Source organism: Orcinus orca, chromosome 4, assembly GCF_937001465.1.
Source record: "Orcinus orca chromosome 4, mOrcOrc1.1, whole genome shotgun sequence".
Taxonomy (NCBI): domain Eukaryota; kingdom Metazoa; phylum Chordata; class Mammalia; order Artiodactyla; family Delphinidae; genus Orcinus; species Orcinus orca.
Window position 1 is genome coordinate 69211490 of NC_064562.1, and position 20481 is coordinate 69231970.

The window sequence follows — 20481 nt, forward strand, 5'->3', positions numbered from 1 at the left end:
GGCTTCAGTAGTTGTGGCTCGCAGGCTCTAGAGCTCAGGCTCAGTAGTTGTGGTGCATGGGCTTAGTTGCTCTGCGGCATGTGGAATTTTCCCGGACCAGGGCTCGAACCTGTGTCCCCTGCATTGGCAGGCGGATTCTTAACCACTGCACCACCAGGCAAGTTCCTATTGGAGTATAATTGCTTTACAATGTTGTGTTAGTTTCTGCTGTACAACACAGTGAATCAGCTATATGTCTACATATATTCCCTGCCTCTTGGACCTCCCTCGCATCCCCCACCATCCCACCCTTCTAGGTCATCACAGAGCACCAAGCTGTCCTCCCTGTGCTATACTGCAGGTTCCCACTAGCTATCTATTTTACACGTGGTAGTGTTTTTATATCAAACCTAATCTCCCAGTTCATCCCACCCTCCCCTTCCACCTCTATGTTCACATGTCCATCCAATACATCTGCGTCTCTATTCCTGCCCTGGAAATAGGTTCATCTGTACTATTTTTCTAGATTCCACATATATCCATTAATATATGAAATTTGTTTTTCTCTTTCTGACTTACTTCACTCTGTATGACAGACTCTAGGTCCATCCACATATCCACAATTGACCCAGTTTCATTCCTTTTTATGGCTGAGTAATATTCCATTATATATACATATATATAATGGAATATTACTCAGCCATAAAAAGGAATGAAATGGAATGAAATATATATATGTATATATATATACATATGTACATATATATGTATATATACATATACATATATATACATGAAATGGAATGAAATATATATATGTATATATATATATACACCACATCTTCTTTTATCCATTCATCTGTCAGTAGACATTTAGGTTGTTTCCATGACCTGGCTATTGTAAATATTGCTGCAGAGAACATTGGGGTACATTTGTCTTTCTGAATTACGGTTTCTCAGGGTATATGCCCGGTAGTGGGATTGCTGGGTCATATGGTAGTTCTATTTTTAGTTTTTTAAGGAACCTCCATACTGTTCTCCACAGTGGCTGTATCAATTTACATTCCCACCAGCAGTGCAGGAGGGTTCCCTTTTCTCCTCACCCTTTCCAGCATTTATTGTTTGTAGATTTTTTGATGATGGCCATTCTGACCAGTGTGAGATGATACCTCATTATAGTTTTGATGTGCATTTCTCTAATGATTAGTGATGTTGAGCATCTTGTCATATGTTTGTTGACTATCTGTATAACTTGTTCTGAGAAATGTCTATTTAGGTCTTCCACTCATTTTTTGATTGGATTGTGTTTTTTTTTTTTTTTTAAATATTTAATTTATTTATTTTTGGCTGCATTGGGTCTCCATTGCTGCGTGCGGGCTTTCTCTAGTTGCAGTGAGCAGGGGCTTCTCATTGCGGTGGCTCCTCTTGTTGCAGAGCACAGGCTCTAGGCACGCGGGCTTCAGTAGTTGTGGCACGCGGGCTCAGTAGTTGTGGTTCAAGGGCTTAGTTGCTCCGCGGCATGTGGGATCCTCCCGGACCAGGGATCGAACCCGTGTCCCCTGCATTGGCAGGTGGATTCTTAACTACTGCGCCACCAGGGAAGCCCGGATTGTGTTTTTTTTGATATTGAGCTGGCTGAGCTCTTTGTATAATTTGGAGATTAATCCTTTGTCTGTTGTTTCATTGCAAATATTTTCTCCCATTCTGAGGGTTGTCTTTTCATCTTGTTTATGGTTTCCTTTGCTGTGTAAAAGCTTTTAAGTTTAATTAGGTCCCATTTGTTTATTTTTGTTTTTATTTTCATTACTCTAGGAGGTGGGTCAAAAAGGACCTTGCTGTGATTTATGTCATAGAATGTTCTTCCTATGATTTCCTCTAAGAGTTTTATAGTGTCTGGCCTTAACGTTTAGGTCTGTAATCCATTTTGAGTTTATTTTTGTGTATGGTGTTAGGGAGTGTTCTAATTTCATTCTTTTATGTGTAGCTGTCCAGTTTTCCCAACACCACTTATTGAAGAGGCTGTCTTTTCTCCATTGTATATTCTTGCCTCCTTTGTCATAAGTTAGTTGACCATAGGTGTGTGGGTTTATCTCTGGGTTTTCTATCATGTACCATTGATCTGTATTTCTGTTTTTGTGCCAGTACCATACTGTCTTGATGACTCTAGCTTTGTAGTACAGTCTGAAGTCAGGGAGCCTGATTCCTCCATCTCCATCTTTATTTCGCAAGATTGCTTTGGCTATTTGGGGTCTTTTGTGCTTCCATACAAATTAAAAAATTTTTTGTTCTAGTTCTGTGAAAAATGACATTGGTAATTTGATAGGGATTGCATTCAATCTGTAGATTGCTTTGTGTAGTATAGTCATTTTCACAGTATTGATTCTTCCCATCCAAGAACATGGTATATCTCTCCATCTGTTTGTGTCATCTTTGATTTCTTTCATCAGTGTTTTACAGTTGATTTCTTTCATCAGTGTTTTACAGTTTTCTGTGTACAGGTCTTTTGCCTCCTTAGGGAGGTATTCCTAGGTATTTTATTTTATTCTTTTTGTTGCAATGCTGAATGGGATTGTTTCCTTAATTTCTCTTTCTGATCTTTCAGTGTTGTTAGTGTATAGGAATGCAAGAGATTTCTGTGCATTAATTTTGTATCCTGCAACTTAACCATATCCATTGATTAGCTCTAGTAGTTTTCTGGTGGCATCTTTAGGATTCTCTATGTATAGCATCATGTCATCTGCAAAAAGTGGCAGTTTTACTTCTTTTCCAATTTGGATTCCTTTTATTTCTTTTTCTTCTCTGATTGCTGTGGCTAAAAGTTCCAAAACTGTGTTGAATAATAGTGGTGAGAGTGGACATCCTTGTCTTGTTCCTGATCTTAGAGGAAATGCTTTCAGTTTTTCCCCACTAAGAATGATGTTTGCTGTGGGTTTGTTGTATATGGCCTTTATTATGTAGAGGTAGGTTCCATCTAAGCCCACTTTCTGGAGAGTTTTTATCATAAATGGGTGTTGAATTTTGTCAAAAGCTTTTTCTTCATCTATTGAGATGACCATATGGTTTTTATTCTTCAGTTTGTTAATGTGGTGTATCACATTGATTAATTTGCATTTATTGAAGAATCCTTGCATCCTTGGGATAAATCCCACTTGATCATGGTGTATGATCCTTCTAATGTGTTGTTAGATTCTGTTTGCTAGTATTTTGTTGAGGATTTTTGCGTCTATGTTCAGCAGTGATATTGGTCTGTAATTTTCTTTTCTTGTGATATCTTTGTCTGGTTTTGGTATCAGGGTGATGGTGGCCTCACAGAATGAGTTTGGGAGTGTTCATCTCTCTGCAGTTTTTTGGAAGAGTTTGAGAATGATAGGTGTTAACTCTTCTCTAAACGCTTGGTAGAATTCAACTGTGAAGCCATCTGGTCCTGGACTTTTGTTTGTTGGAAGATTTTTAGTTACAGTTTAGATTTCATTACTTGTGATTGGTCTGTTTATATTTTCTATTTCTTCCTGGTTCAGTCTTGGAAGTTTGTACCTTTCCAAGAATTTGTGTATTTCTTCTGGGTTTTCCATTTTATTGGCATATAGTTGCTTGTAGTAGTGTCTTATGATTCTTTGTATTTCTGTGATGTCAGTTGTAATTGCTCCTTTTTAATTTCTAAGTTTTTTTTTTTTACAAATTTATTTAATTATTTTTGTCTGCCTTGGGTCTTCGTTGCTGCACGTGAGCTTTCTCTAGTTTTGGTGAGCGGGGGCTACTCTTCGTTGTGCTGCGCATGCTTCTCATTGCTATGGCTTCTTTTGTTGTGAAGCACAGGCCCTAGAGTGAGTGGCTTCAGTAGTTGTGATTCATGGGCTCAGTAGTTGTGGCTCATGGGCTCTGGAGTACAGGCTCAGTAGTTGTGGCGCACGGGCTTAGTTGCTCCGCGGCATGTGGGATCTTCCTGCACCAGGGCTTGTACCCGTGTCCCCTGCGTTGGCAGGCATGATTCTTAACCACTGTGCCACCAGGGAAGTCCCTCATTTCTAATTTTATTCATTTGAGTTCTCTCCCTTTTTTTCTTGATGATCCTGGCTAAGGGTTTATCAATTTTGTTTATCTTCTCAAAGAACCAACTTCTGGTTTCATTGATCTTTGCTATTATTTTCTTCATTTCTGTTTCATTTATTTCTGGTCTGATCTTTATGGCTTCTTTCCTTCTACTAATTTTGGGATTTCTTTGTTCTTCTTTCTCTTTTTGCTTTAGGTGTAAGATTAGATCATTTATTTGAGAGTTTTTTTGTTTCTTGAGGTGACATTGAATTGGTATAAACTTCCCTCTTGGAACTGCTTTTGCTGTGTCCCATAGGTTTGGGGCCATTGTGTTTTCATTGTCATTTGTTTCTATGTATTTTTTATTTCCTCTTTGATTTCTTCAGTGATCTCTTCGTTATTTAGCAGCACACTGTTTAGCTTCCATATGTATTTTTTATTTTTTTACAGTTTTTTTCCTGTAATTGATTTCTAATCTCATAGCCGTGTGGTCGGAAAAGATGCTTGATATGATTTCAGTTTTCTTAAATAACGCGAGGCTTGATTTGTGACCCAAGATGTGATCTATCCTGGAGAATGTTCCATGTGCACTTGAGAAGAAAGTGTATTCTGCTGCTTTTGGGTGGAATGTCCTGTAAATTTCAATTAAACCTGTCTGGTCTATTGTGTCATTTAAAGCTGGTATTTCATTACTTATTTTCTGTCTGGACGATCTGTCCTCTGGTGTGAGTGGGGTGTTTTAAGTCCCCCACTATTATTGTGTTACTGTTGTTTTCCCCTTTTATGGCTTCTAGCATTTGCCTTATGTTTATGTTGGGTACATAAATACTTATAATTGTTATATCTTCTTCTTGGATTGATCTCTTGATCATTATGTAGTGTCCTTCCTTATCTCTTGTAACAGTCTTCATTTTAAAGTCTGTTTTGTCTTACATGAGTATTGCTACTTCAGCTTTCTTTTGATTTCCATATTCATGGAATGTCTTTTTTCATCCCCTCACTTTCAGTCTGTATGTGTCCCTAGATCTGAAGTGGGTTTCTTGTAGACAGCATATATATGGGTCTTGTTTTTGTATCCATTCAGCCAGTCTGTGTATTTTGGTCAGAGCATTTAATCCATTTACATTCAAGGTAATTATTGATACCTATGTTCCTATTACCATTTTCTTAATTGTCTTGGTTTGTTTTTGTGGGTCTTTTTCTTTTCCGCCTAGAGAAGTTCCTTTCACATTTGTCACAAAGCTGGTTTGGTGGTGCTGAATTCTCTTAACTTTTGCTTATCTGTAAACATTTTGATTTGTCCATCAAATCTGAATGAGATCCTTGCTGGGTAGAGTAATCTTGGTTGTAGGTTTTTCCCTTTTATCACTTGAAATATATCCTGCCACTCCCTTCTGGCCTGCAGAGTTTCTGCTGAAAAATAAGCTGATAACTGTATGGGGATTCCTTTGTATGTTATTTGTTGCTTTACCCTTGCTGCTTTTAGTATTTTTGCTTTGAATTTAATTTTTGTTAGTTTGATTAATATGTGTCTTGGTGTGTTTCTCCTAGGGTTTATCCTGTATAGGACTCTCTGTGCTTCCTGGACTTGAGTGGCTATTTCCTTTCCCATGTTAGGGAAGTTTTTAACTATAATCTCTTCAAATATTTTTTCTGACCCTTTCTCTTTCTTTTCTTCTTCTGGGACCCCTATAATTCAGATATTGGTGCATTTAATGTTTGTCCCCGAGGTCTCGGAGACCGTTCTCAATTCTCTTCTTTCTTTTCTCTTTATTCTGCTCTTCGGCAGTTATTTCCACTATTCTCTTTCAGCTCACTTATTTGTTCTTCCGCCTCAGGTATTCTGCTATTGATTCCTTCTAGAGTATTTTTCATTCTAGTTATTGTGATGTTCATCACTGTTTGTTTTTTAGTTCTTCTAGGTCTTTGTTATATATTTCTTGTATTTTCTTGATCCATGCCTCCATTCTATTTCTGAGATTTTGGAACATCTTTACCATCATTACTCTGAATTCTTTTTCAGGTTGGTTGCCTATTTCTTCTTCATTTATTTGGTCTTGTAGGTTTTTACCTTGCTTCTTCATCTGTAACATATTTTTTTGTTGTCTCATCTTTTTATTTTTTTGGTGGGTGGGGCTGTGTTCCTGTCTTACAGGTTGTTTGGCCTGAGGCGTCGGCACTGGAGCTTGCAAGCAGTTGGGTGGAGCTGGGTCTTGGTGCCAAGATGAGGACCTCTGGGAAACCTCACTCTGATTAATATTCCCTGGGGTATGAGGTTCTCTGTTAGTCTAGCAGTTTGGACTCCGCGTTCCCACAACAGGAGCTCATGCCTGACCCCCAGCTTGGGAGCCAAGATCCTACAAGCTGCACCGTGTGGCAGAAAAACAAAACAAAAACAAAAGGCAAAAGTATAACAAAGAATAAAAAATAAAATAAAATTAGAAAAGTAAAAATTTATTAGAAAATATATATATAAATGAAACAACAACAAGGTAAAACAGAACCAGAACAGGAAAAAAAAAAAAAAAAAAAAACCAAACAAACCAGAGAAGGCCTTTGCTGTGGGGTGGCAGGACCTAGGTTCAAGACCCATGGGGCTGGAAAAGTCCCTGAGGGGGGCTTCCCTGGTGGCACAGTGATTGCGGGTCCGCCTGCCGATGCAGGGGACACGGGTTCATGCCCCGGTCTGGGAAGATGCCACATGCCGTGGAGTGGCTAGGCCCATGAGCCATGACCACTGAGCCTGCACATCCGGAGCCTGTGCTCCGCAACAGAAGAGGCCACAACAGTGAGAGGCCCGTGTACTGCAAAAAAAAAAAAAAAAAAAAAAAAGTGCCTGAGGGGACCTTGAGTGTAGGGGTTTTGGCCTGGGACCCCAGCAGAGTAGCTGGGGACCGAGAGCTTGGGGGAAACTCTGGCCACGTTCCCCTCTGATTCCCCAATCCCCTGAAGGTCTCTCCCTGTCCTGCCAATCCCCTCGCCATGGGTGGGCCCCTCCTGAACATGGGAACTCCTCACCTCCCCCAGCCACCCCTCAGGGGCACTGGTCCCGTATTGTCTCTACTTTTCCTCCCCACGTGTCCCACCTGGTCACTTGGGGGTTCCTCCTGTCCCCATAGGTGTCTGAGGTCCCCCACTAGTGCCTGGTAGACGCTCTAGCTGTGTGGAGACACGAATTCCATGTCCTCCTACTCCGCCATCTTGACTCTGCTCCCCCCATACATCCTTTAACAACTCTTCTGTTTGCAGGCCCTACCTGGAGCCCCTCTTTTAGAGGTGCATTGTACCTTGAAAAACTGAACTTATGGGTTTCTCCTTAAACATAAATCTGTCAGCTTCTGGGCTTACTTCATTGTTAGCATGTTTCTGGTCTTTCTGGGCTGCTCAGTTGCTACTAATCTGCTTTCCAACCTAAAAGAGTTTATTGATGTCTCTCATCTACTCCCTTCTCTTTCTCTTCATCCTTCTGGGTTTATACATTTAAAAAAATCCTTAGTGGGACTTCCCTGGTGATGCATTGCTTAAGAATCTGCCTGCCAATGCAGGGGGCACGAGTTTGATCCCTGGTCTGGGAAGATCCCACATGCCGTGGAGCAGCTAAGCCTGTGTGCCACAGCTACTGAACCTGCACTCTAGATCCCACGAGCCACAACTACTGAGCCCATGTGCCACAACTACTGAAGCCTGTGCGCCTAGAGTCCGTGCTCCACAACAGGAGAACCACTTCAATGAGGAGCCTGCACACTGCAACGAAGAGTAACCCCCGCTCGCCACAACTAGAGAAAGCCTGCGCACAGCGGCAAAGACCCAATGCCGACAAAAATAAATAAATAAAATAAATTTAAAAAAAAAAGAATGCATTAAAAAAAATCCTTGGTGAGGTTTCAAAAGGGTGTAGAATATAATGAAAACTTGCTTTTGTTACTTTACGTAATTGAGTTCCATAGTGTATCCGCTGAACTAGCAATGTAGTGGCTCCATTATTTACATATTTCCCTATTGGTAGGTTTTTAGATTTTTTTCCCTCTATTCATTATAATAATGATGTAGTGAACACCTTTGTTTATGCCTCCTTGTTTGCATTTGTAAATTGAATTTCTCTAGGATATGTACTTTTAAAACGAAATTGTTAAGTATTGTCAATTTTTTCTTCAGAATGGTCTATTAGTTTTCTTTCCCACTTGTAATGTGTGGATGAGATTTCTCTTTTCTAGAATTAAAAAATTTACGACTTGATATATTTCAGATTTTCAAAAGAAAGCATGTTATGTACATAAGGTATTAAAAATAACATAAATGAACACCCATGTGCCCATTTCTCAATGTTAGAAATGCCAGTACCTTTGAAGCACCTGTGTGCCCCTTTGTGATCTTATTCTTTTGCCTCTCCTTCCTGCACAGAGGTAACCACTGTGTTGAATTTCATGTTCATCATTCCCATCTTTTGCTTTATAGCTTTACCACACGTGCGTGTGTGCTGACATTTGTGTCAATATTTCTTTCACTACTTAAGACAGATCCTGCTACCATTCACATGTTGGGTGCTTCACTAGATAGGACTCATGAGACTCCACTTGTAGTTAGTTGTACTCATGACTGAGATTTGTTATAGGCATATAGTCAGGATACACAGCCAGATCAGTAAGAGAAAAGTACACATCAGGCAGAGTATGGTGGAATCCATGTCAGGCTCTCCAAAGGGGCCACACAGAGTGCACTCTTTGCATCCAGCAGTAAAATGCTATAAAACATGTACAGTCTTTCTGCCCTGGGAAGCCTTCTGAGATTTAGCCTGTTTTTATTGGGAGCTGGTTATATTGGTACCCTCTGCCCACCAAAATTCTGTATTGTCTGAAGGAAAGAAGGAAGGTGTTCACCATAAATCACATTGTTTATACAAACAGTCTAGGCAGGCTGGCATAACAGGTTCCAGTTGGTAATGGAGGAAACATTCTGAAAGCCAAGACTCTGTGTGCCAGCCAAGGGCTAGTCCTGTAAGCAGGTTTTTAAGTGATCAGGCCTGGTGCATTAACTCTTTCCTGCATAGAGTGAATTTCTAAATACTATATATATTTAGTGTTTTACATGTTTTTGCATCTATTCTGAACTTAACGTAAATGAGATTATATACTTGTGTGACTTTCTTTTTGTTTAACATAATCATTCATGTATGCTGTAGTTTATTCCTTTCACTGTTGTATTTGTGATATTGTGATATATGACTATACGGTAATTTATTTATCCAGTCTTCTGGCAGATTAGGTTTTTAAAAGTTGTTCAGAGCAACATTGCTTCTGTGATAGGTTATATGAAATTTCAGCTTTACTATGAAATTGGTTTCTAAGGAGTTAAGTATGCAGCTTTACCAGCTGGTTTATTGTTTTTAAAAATACTTTCTTTTTTCAATTGAAGAACAAATGTGTTTAATCAAAATTGGTAATTTAATAGAATAGATCTAATGTTGTATCTCTTTTAGACTCAGTGCCAGAAATCACATCCAAAGTCAGGTACAGTTTCTTCAAGGAAGAAAGAAGCCCCTCTGCAGTTAATTGTGGAACCAAGTGAAGCTGTCAACAAATCAGGTTGGTAGCATCCCCATGGGTGATATTTGCCTAGATATATTTAAAGAGTTAGGGGCTCCCCTGGTGGCGCAGTGGTTGAGAGTCCGCCTGCTGATGCAGGGGACATGGGTTCGTGCCCTGGTCCGGGAAGATCCCACATGCCGCGGAGTGGCTGGGCCCGTGAGCCATGGCCGCTGAGCCTGCGCGTCCGGAGCCTGTGCTCCGCAACAGGAGAGGCCACAACAGTGAGAGGCCCGCGTACCGCAAAAAAAAAAAAAGAAAAGAGAAATGCTGAAGGTAGCACATATGTCGGCTTGAGTCACAAGGTCAGGGTCAGCCTAGACAGAATTGTGAAATGGATGAAGTTGTTTCTGAGTCCCTCTCAAGTCCACTGTCAGGGTATTTTTTTTTTAAAAAAAACATGAATAAGTTTTATTTTTAATTTTATTGAAATAGAGTTGATTTACAATGTTGTGTTTAATTTCTCCTACACAGCAGAGTGACTCAGTTATACATATATATTCTTTTCCATTATGGTTTATCATAGGATACTGAATATAGTTCCCTGTGCTATATAGTAGGACCTTGTTGTTTATCCGTCCTATATATAATAGTTTGCATCTGCTAATCCCAAGCTCCCAATCCTTCCCTCCCCACTTCCCCTCGGCAACCACAAGTGTGTTCTTTATATCTGTGAGTTCATTTTTGTTTCATAGATATGTTCATTTGTGTTGTATTTTAGATTCCATATATAAGTGATATATGGTATTTGTCTTTCTGACTTACTTCATTTAGTCTGATAATCTCTAGGTCTATCCATGTTGCTGCAAGTGGCATTACTTCTTTCTTTTTAATGGCTGAGTAATATTCCATTGTATATATGTGCCACATCTTTATCCATTCATCCAACTGTGGACATTTAGGTTGTTTCCATGTCTTGGCTATTGTAAATAGTGCTGCTATGAACAAAGGGGTGCAAGTATCTTTTCGAATTATCGTTTTATCTGGGTATATGACCAGGAGTGGGATTGCTGGATTATTTGGCAACTCTGTTTTTAGTTGTTTTTTTTTTTTTTTTTTTTTTTTTTGCGGTACACGGGCCTCTCACTGTTGTGGCCTCTCCTGTTGTGGAGCACAGGCTCCAGAGGCGCAGGCTCTGGATGTGTAGTCTCAGCGGCCATGGCTCATGGGCCCAGCCGCTCTGCGCCATGTGGGATCTTCCTGGACCGGGGCACGAACCCGTGTTCCCTGCATCGGCAGGTGAACTCTCAACCACTGCGCCACCAGGGAAACCCTATTTTTAGTGTTTTGAGGAACCTTCATACTGTTTTCTATAGTGGCTGTACCAATTTACATTCCTACCAACAGTGTAAGAGGGTTCCCTTTTCTCCACACCCTCTCCAGCATTTATTATTTGTAGACTTTTTAATGATGGCCATTCCGACCGGTGTGAGTTGGTACCTCATTGTTGTTTTGATTTGCGGAATAATAAGTTTTATCTGATTATTATGTGTGTTTTTGTTTTAGTGGTAGGAGCGTTCATAGGATGTGGTAAGAGACATTAACTAAGAATTATTATAGGGACCATAGCTTTAAGAGTTTTCAAGTAGATTTTTCTTTTCTTTTCTTCTTTTTTTTTTTTTAAATATTTATCTCATACAGTTTCTGTGGGTCAGGAATTCAGAAGCAGCTTAGTTAGGTGGTGCTGGCTTGTAATCTCATGAGGTGGTAGTCAAGATGATGGCCAGGGTTGCAGTCATCTGAAGGCTTGACTGAGGCTAAGGATGAATTTCCAAGATGACACTCATGTGGGTCTGGTTGCCGGCAGGAAGCCTTAATTTCCTCCCATGTGGGCCTCTCCATGGGCTCCTTGAGCATTTTTTTTTAACTAAGGTATAATTTACATAATATTAGTTTCAGGAATACAACATAATGATTTGATATTTGAATATATGTGGTCAGTGTTTTTTCTCTCTGTTGCATTTCCTTCAGTCATTTATATGTGCTGCCAGTTTTTAAAGTTTTATTTGCATTTTTCAAATTAGAAAAGTCCTTCATTTGGGGTGAGTCAAAGATTTAAAAGAAAAAGCTACTAATCATTACTCCCCTCATCCTGCTGAGGTAGCCTTGAATCCTTCCATATCTTCATTGGTGCTCCTGAACGAACACATATATAAACATGTTTGTGCGTGCATGCGTGCTTTCAGAAGAGGCTTTTACAATTTCCTTTTATACCAGCAATGTAAGAAAGTACCTTTCACCTGATAGAGTATTTACTATTCTATTGAACTTTTTGCCAATTTGATCACTATTAAATGATCTCAATGTTACTTTAGTGATTACCACTGAGTTTGAACACCTTTTCATAAGTTTACTGGCTATTTGAAATACCTTTTTATCTTTTCATATCCTTTGCCCATTTGTTTTTTCTAGTTTATGGGAGATCTTTAAATTGAGTATCTGTAACTGTTTATCTGTAATTTGTGTAATTTATCTGTTATTTATCAGATATTTTTCCAAATGATCCCTAGACTATTACAGATTTTGGTTATAGTATCTTATATGATGGATAACATTTTTTATTTTAATTGTCAAATGTGTGTGTGTTTGTTTTTTTCAATAGCTTTTGAGTTTCCTGTTTTGGTTAAAAGGTCTGTTTTATCCTAATGGTATATGTAATATCTTACATTTTCATCTTAACATCTTTTTTTCTTTTTAATTTAAATTCTTAATCCATCTGGAATGTGCTTTGGTGTATAATGTGGCATAATGTTATAATTTTGTTTTCTTCCTTATGGTCAGTTGTGCTAGTTCCTTTTATTACATAATCCATTCTCATATGAATGTGCTACTTTTATCATGTATTAAATCTCATATATCATTCAATATACTTTTGAATTTTGGTCCATTTGTTTATTCTTAATGTCAACACAATACTGTTTTACTAATTGTAGTTTTATAGCACATGCTGATATAAAGGTATCTATATATATACTTCTGATACATGCCACTCTTCTGCCATTCTTAGACCTTTTTAATTTCTATGAATTTTGTGTATTCAGTTTCCAATAAAATTTTGTTGTGATTTTAACTAAAGTTGCATTTAATTTGTATAGTAATTTTGTGAAAATTCATATTTTTGCGTCATTTAGGTTTTCTACTTAAGAACAAATATGTCATATATTTACGTCCTTCAAAAGTGTGTGAAGGGTACTGTCAATAGCATGAAAGGATAACCCACAAAATGGGGGAAAATAATTGCATATAGTATATCTCATAAGGCAGTAGTCTCCAACCTTTTTGGCACCATGGAGCAGTTTTGTGGAAGACAATTTTTCCGTGGACTGGGGGTGGGGGGGGCGGGTGGTTTTGGTGTGATTCAAGCACATTACCTTTATTGTGCACTTTATTTCTATTATTATTACATTGTAAGATCCAATGAAATAATTATACAACTCACCATAATGCAGCATCAGTGGGAGCCCTGAGCTTGTTTTCACTTGCCAGTCACTGATAGGGGTTTGATATGAGTCTGCAAGCAATTGATTTATTATGGTCTCTGTGCAGTCAGACCTCTCTGCTAATGATAATCTGTATTTGCATCTGCTCCCCAGCGCTAGAGTCACCACCTCTGTTCTACCTCACATTAGATTCTCATAAGGAGCATGCAAGCTAGATCCCTTGCATGTGCAGTTCACAGTAGGGTTCGTGCTCCTATGAGAATCTAATGCCACCAATGATCTGACAGGAGGTGGGGCTCAGGTGGTAATGCGAGCAATGGGGAGCAGCTGTAAATACAGGTGAAGCTTTGCTCATTCACCTACTGCTCACCTCCTGCTGTGTGGCCCAGTTCCTAACAAGCCATGGACCAGTACTGGTCTGTGGCCTGGGGGTTGGGGACCCCTGTAATAAGGGATTTATATCCAGAATACATAAAGACTTCCTGTAACTCAACAACAACAAAAATAAACATCCCAACTGAAAAGAGAAGAGGACTTGAATAGACATTTGTCCAGTTGGCCAATGAATGTGTTTTACCTGCCTTCACTAATTGAGTTTGGTTTCAGACTTGCATGTCCTTCAAGTGGCTTGTAACCTGAACAAGGTATTTGCCTGAGTTGTTTTCTGGGAACTTCAGGTCAGCTGCATCTAGTTTGTGCTGAGCTGGTTAAGACTGAATAGAACCACCCTTCAACTGGTTATGCTTAAGGGTCCACTCCAGTAACCTTTTGACCGTGCAGAGGTCTGTGCAGAGTGATGATTATTGCAACTTTTTTTCAGTCACCTTTCCCCAAGCTCCCCACGCCTCAGATCATCTTGCTTGGCTGCCTTGCAAATAAACCCTCTCTTTGCTGCAAACCTTGTTGTCTCAGCATTTTGGCTTGCTATGCATCTGGCAAGCTGATAACAACTACATGAAAAGTTGTTCAACATTGTTAGTCATTAGGGAAATGCAAATCAAAACCCCACAGAGATACCACTTTGTACATATTAGGATGGATATTATTACTTTTTAAATAAAATAAAAGATGTTGAGGATGTGGAATTTATAGAAACCCACATGCATTATGCAGCCAGTGGAAAAAGTTTGGTGGTTCCTCAAAAAATTAGGTATTAAGTAGCATTTCTACTTCTAGGTTTATATTCAAAAGAATTGAAAACAGGAACTCAAACAGATACTTATACCCCAATGTTCATAGCAGTATGATTCATAATACCCAAAAGGTGGAAACAACCAAAGTGTCCCATGAACGAGTGAATGGACAAACAACATGTGATACATGTGTAGAGTGGAATATTATTCAACCATAAAAAGGAATGAAGTTCTGATACATGCTACAACATGGAAGAACCTTAGAAACATTATGCTAAATGAATGTACTTCTGGACTTCCCTGTTGTCTTTCCCTTAGTGATTTCTAGTCTTGATTTCTTTATGGCATAGCATATATACACTATGTCATTTCATTTTAGTTCTTTAAAATTTGTGAAGATTTGTTTTATTTGTTTTATGACCCAAGATATTGTCTGCCTTTATGAATGCTTCATGGGCATTTGAAAAACAAGTATTCCATTGTTGAGTGCAGTTGACCATAAATGTCAATTATGTTGTATTACTAATTTTTATACATTGTTTGATGCAGTTTGCTAAAATTTTGAGAATTTTTTGCATCTAAATTAATGAGAGATAGTGGTCTGTAGTTTTCTTTTTTATGCTGTATTTGTATGGTTTTGGTATCAAGGTAATGCTCACCAACCTTATAAAATGAGTTGGAAATTATTCCCCCTTCTAATTCCTAGAAGGGCTTATGTAAAATTAATTTTAATTCTCTGATTTTTTGGTATAATATTCTCCAGTGATATCATCTGGTCTGTGGCATTTCTTTTTCAAGAGCTTTTAAGTTACAAATTCAATTCTCTAATAGTTATAGGACTATTTAGGTTATTTATTTTATCCTGGCACATTTTTGATAGTTTATGGTTTTTGAAGAATTGGTCCATTTCTTCTAAGTGGTTGAGTTTATCAGCATAAAGTTGTACATAGTATTACTTTGTTATCCTTTTTTTTTTTTTTTTTTTTTTTGTGGTACACGGGCTTCTCACTGTTGTGGCCTCTCCCGTTGCGAAGCACAGGCTCTGGACGTGCAGGCTCAGCGGCCATGGCTCACGGGCCTAGCCACTCCGCGGCATGTGGGATCTTCCCGGACTGGGGCACGAACCCGTGTCCCCTGCATTGGCAGGCGGACTCTCAACCACTGCCCACCAGGGAAGCCCCACTTTGTTATCCTTTTAATGGCTGCAGGATCTGTTGTGATATACCGTTTTATTCTGGATATTGTTGATTTGTGTCTTGTCTTTTTGCCTTTGTTAAAGGATTATCATTTTTATTCACTGTTTTAAAAGAACTAGCTTCCTGTTTCAGTAAGTTTTTGTGTTTTCCTGTTTTTAGTTTCATTGATTTCTGCTCTTATTTTCTCCATCCTTGTCCTTGGTTTGGGTTTATTTTGCTCCCTTTTTTAGTTTTTGAGGTAGAAACTTTATTTTATACTTTAGTTTATAATCCAGTACTATTTTATTAAATTTGTTACTCAAACTGTTCCAGCTTTGGCCATTAGAAAGCTCTTTCACTGGCTCCTATGCCCCTTTGATGGACCCCATTTTTGTTGTTATTGCTGTTGTTTTTAACATTTCCTTACCTTCTGGAACTACAGGATGCTCCAGGCCCAACTTACCCTAGAATCAGCCATTTCTCCAAGGAGCCAGTGGTTCCTTTTACTGGAGAATGGTATTAGGAACCAAGATCTGGGTGCTAGGTGTGCTGTTTCTCCTGGGGCGTTAATGCTTCAAGACTGTCTCAACTGACAGAGCAAGGAAATATATGTGTGTATGGTAACTGGTATATATATACATATCTATAAATATTTTTCTGTGTAACTGTATCTGTATTAAGTTAAACATGAACTCATACTGATGTTTCCAACTGTAATTTATTACCACATGGGTTATTCTTGCTTCTTTGCCTTGCTTATCTGTAAATATCCACTCTGTGTGTAAGAAACTTGGCACTTACCATTCACCATCTACCTACTTAACTTTTTGTTCCTATATGCATGTATAACAGTATCAGAATTGTTGACTTAAACCCATGGAAAACAATTTTATCTACTGGAGTACAGTGCTTATGTACAATTTCTTTATTGTACTTAATTTACAATATTGTGTTAGTTTCAGGTGTACAGCAAAAGTGATTTGGTTATATATATATATATATATGTATACATACATATACTTTTTTCTTGATTCTTTTTCATTATAGGTTATTATAAGATACTGAATATAGTCCCTGTGCTACACAATAAATCCTTGTTGTTTATCTATTTTATATATGACAATGTGTATCTGTTAATCCCGTACTCCTAATTTATCCCTCTCCTTCCTTCCTCTTCGGTAACCATAAGTTTGTTTTGTGTCTGTGAGTCTGTTTGTGTTTTGTTTTATTTTTCAGATTTCACATATAAGTGATATCATATAATATTTGTCTTTGTCTGACTTACTTCACTTAGTATGACAATGTTATGTACAATTTCTTTAGCTTTTAGTTTTACAGACTCCATTTCTAACCTTACTTAGGTCAGCATTTTTCCTCACCCCCGTAAGTGAGGTTGTTTGTATGTATCATGTCATATATCATATATCATATCACATCATATATCATAGAATGTGGTATATGTGATACTGTGTGACTTCCAAGGTTAGGACATAAAGGGCTTCTGCTTGGCTCCCTCCCTTTCTCCTTATTTCCCTCTTAGGATACACTCTACCTTATTACCCAGACATCATGCTGTGAGGAAGCCCAAACTAGCCTACTTGCAGACATACATAGACAGCAATATTTCTTCGGCCTGCTGCCAGCCTCAGATGTTAGACATGTGAGTAAGCAAGCTTTCAAATCGTTCCAGGCCCCAGACTTCATGGAGTAGAGACAAGTCATCCCTGCTTGTGCCCTGCCAAATTCCGGCCCCACAGAATAAGTGAACATAATATATGGTTGTTTTATGCAGCCAAGGCATGGAGTTACTTATTATGCAGACAGAGTAACTAGAACAACTCCCTAATTCCCAACTGACATACTGTTGTCATATATTTTATTCCTGTTATCCTGTATTTTAATTCTGCTATGTATTTTGATATCTTTTATCTCTATAAGACTTTATTTTTGTTTTAATCAGTCAGTGTTTATATTTACACATACATCACTGTGCTCTTTATTCCTTTTAAAAAATGATTTTAAAAAATTACGGTAAAATAATGTAACAAAATTTACCATTTTAAACATTTTTAAGTGTACAGTTCTTTGGCATTAAGGACAGTCAGGTTGTCCAACTGTCACCACCATCCATCCACAGAACTTATTCATCTTGCAAAACTGAACCCATTAAACAATCTCCCCCTACCCCCCAGCCTCTGGTAACCACACTTCTACATTCTGTTTCTGAATTTGACTACTCTAAATACCTCATATGAGTGGAATTGTTCAGCTTTTGTCCTTTTGCAACTGGCTTATTTCACTTAGCATAATGTCCTCAAGTGTCAGCCAGGTTGTAGTGTGTGTCAGGATTTCCTTTATAAAGCTGAATAATATTTCACTGTATGTATACCATATTTTGTTTTGTCCATTTATCCATTGATGGACATTTAGGTGGTTTCCACCTTTTGTCTTTTGTGAATAATGTTGCTGTGAGCACAGATGTACAAGTACCTCTTGCAGCCCCTGCTTTCAATCTTTTTGGATATATAGGCAAAAAAGGAATTATTAGATCATATGGTAATTGCATTTTTAATTTCTTGAGGAGCGACCAAGCTATCTTCCATAGTGGCTGCATCATTTTACATTCCCACCAGCTGTGTGCAAGGGTTCCAGTTTTTCTGTATACTCACCAACACTTGTTAACTTGTTATTTTCTCCTTCCCTCCCTCCCTCCCTCCCTTCCCATCCTAATGGGTGTGAAGTAGTATCTCATTGTGGATTTGTTCATCATTATCGTCATTAGGGAATTTTAAATTAAAACAACAGTTAGATACCACTACACAGCTATAATGGCTAAGATCCAAAAGCTGGGTCTCTTTTGTAATTCCTGTTTCTTTGAGAGTTTCTGTCTTTTCATTTGTTTCAAGAGAATTTATAATTGAACATTAAGACATTTTTATGGTGGTTGGTTTAAATAAATTCTTGTTAAATAATTCCAGCATCTGATTCATATTGTCCATTTGCATCCATTGATCGTATTTTCTTCTTCAGATAGTGTTTTTTCTTTCTTTAAAATTTTTATTATGATGAATCATTTTGATTGTATCCTCAACATTTTGGTTATTATGTTAAGGGACTCTTCATTGTATTTCAGTCTTGTTATAGTTGCCCTGTTTTGGTTTAATGTGAAGGCTCTTGCCTATTTTTGTGGAGTTTATTTCCAATGACATTTAAGTGTTTATAGAGTTCTAGCAGTGGTATTTTGGTTTGTTTCATTTTCTGATGCTACAGGGGATTCACCACATTATCCGTTGTTGCTTAAGGCTTGAGGTTCCTAGCAAATATACCTTCTTCCAGCTTTCAGAGTTCTGTTATTATTGTTTGTTTAAGTTGTACTTAAAGGGAGAAGCAGGAGAAAGTGAGTCTATGTAATTTTGTTACAGAACCAAAAGCCATTTTGGCTTATTTTAAATTTTTAATCTTTTCTTTTTGAGAGTATGAATCAGTATGAGTACTACCCAGCCATTCTACTTTTTCTTTGATATTTGAAGGTTAAGGGTTAAGAGAATATATATTTCTCTTTATATAGCTATAAAGATATATGTGTATAATATATATTCTCTTTGTATAGATATAAAGATGTATGTGTATATAAATATTCTCCCTATATATACATATATTTTATATAACTATATATATCTGTTCTATATGTATATGTGTATGTATATGTATAAAAGTGTGATCATCTAGCTGCCCTAGTTTACCCAACTCTTAACCTAAAGATTGAATCTCATAATTTCTCTAGGATTACCTGTTACTTATTTTAGCTATGTAAAGATTTATTTAAATCTTTAAAAGAATTTTTATTTTATTGTGGTAAGAACATTTTATTTTATTTATTTTTTAAAATTTTATTTATTTTTGGCTGCATTGGGTCTTTGTTGCTGCGCACGGCCTTTCTCTAGTTGCGGCAGGCTGGGGCTACTCTTCATTGCAGTGTGCTCATTGCGGTGACTTCTCTTGTTGCAGAGCATGGGCTCTAGGCATGTGGGCTTCAGTAGTTGCAGCACGTTGGTTCAGTAGTTGTGGTGCATGGGCCCTAGAGCGCACGGGCTTCAGTAGTTGCGGCATGCGGGCTCAGGAGTTGTGGCACACGGCCTCAATAGTTGTGGCTCGTGGGCTCTAGAGTGCAGGCTCAGTAGTTGTGGCACATGGGTTTAGTTGCTCTGCGGCATGTGGGATCTTCCTAGACCAGGGCTCGAACCTGTGTCCCCTGCATTGGCAGGTGGACTCTTAATCACTGCACCACCTGGGAAGTCCCAGTAAGAACATTTTTACATGAGATCTTCCCTCTCAACAGATTTTTAAGTGTACAATATTGTTATGTATAGGCACAATGTTGTACTCTAGATCTCTAAAACTTATTTATCTTGAATAACTGAAACTTTACACCTGTTAATTAACAACTGCGAATTTCTCCCTTCTCCCAGTCACTGGCAACCATTATTCAAATCTCTCCTTCTCTGAGTTTGACTATATTCAAATCTTGAATAAATTTACTATATCAGTAATATTAACTGTGAATTTTCTCTGTTTGAGGATTTTTTTCATTTTAGAACTGTGGAGCATGGACCAAATACACCTTTCAGTTTATTAATTTCATAAATTAGAACTCTTAAAGTACTTGTGTATTTTAATCCTAGATCTTTGATTATAAACTTAATGACCTGTGAGTCTTCTGGAAACTTTCTAATGAAATTGTTGCCATATTTTAAAAAGCACATTTCGTTCTAGTATTATTATTTAAAGAGTTTTTAATATCTTCATGTAATTTTCTTCTAGTTCAGGCCCATGAGGTTCATCAGGAAATTTTGGCAACTGATGTTCATTCTAACAATACATCTGACTTGAGAAAAATGTCAAGTAAAAAACTAAAAGATCATCACAATGAAGCTGATGAGGAATTTTACTTATCTATTGGCTTACCTTCTGATCATCTGGATGCAAAAGCATCTTCATTGCAAAAGACTATTCCATCTGTTGCCCAAAAGAGAGAGACCTATACTTCTGAAAATTCAGTAAATATGCTGCCTTCAAGTACAGAGATTTCTCATAAAACCAAAAAAAGGTGAATTTTTGTTTATTTAAAAGATATTAATCT

At 37.9% G+C, this 20481-nt stretch overlaps 1 protein-coding gene across 6 annotated transcripts in view; it reads left to right on the forward strand.

Annotated features, from left to right (window-relative positions):
• The window catches only part of CENPC (centromere protein C), a 91605-nt gene that overhangs the window by 11648 nt on the left and 59476 nt on the right, over positions 1–20481 (forward strand). For all 6 annotated transcript variants that reach the window (XR_004482574.2, XM_049709510.1, XM_049709509.1 and 3 more), the window contains exons 5-6: positions 9488–9593; positions 20163–20448. Coding sequence is in view for 5 of the 6 variants with exons in the window: in XM_049709510.1 (XP_049565467.1) it covers positions 9488–9593; positions 20163–20448 (392 nt within the window). In the remaining variant the exon portion in view is untranslated. The remainder of the gene's footprint in view (positions 1–9487; positions 9594–20162; positions 20449–20481) is intronic.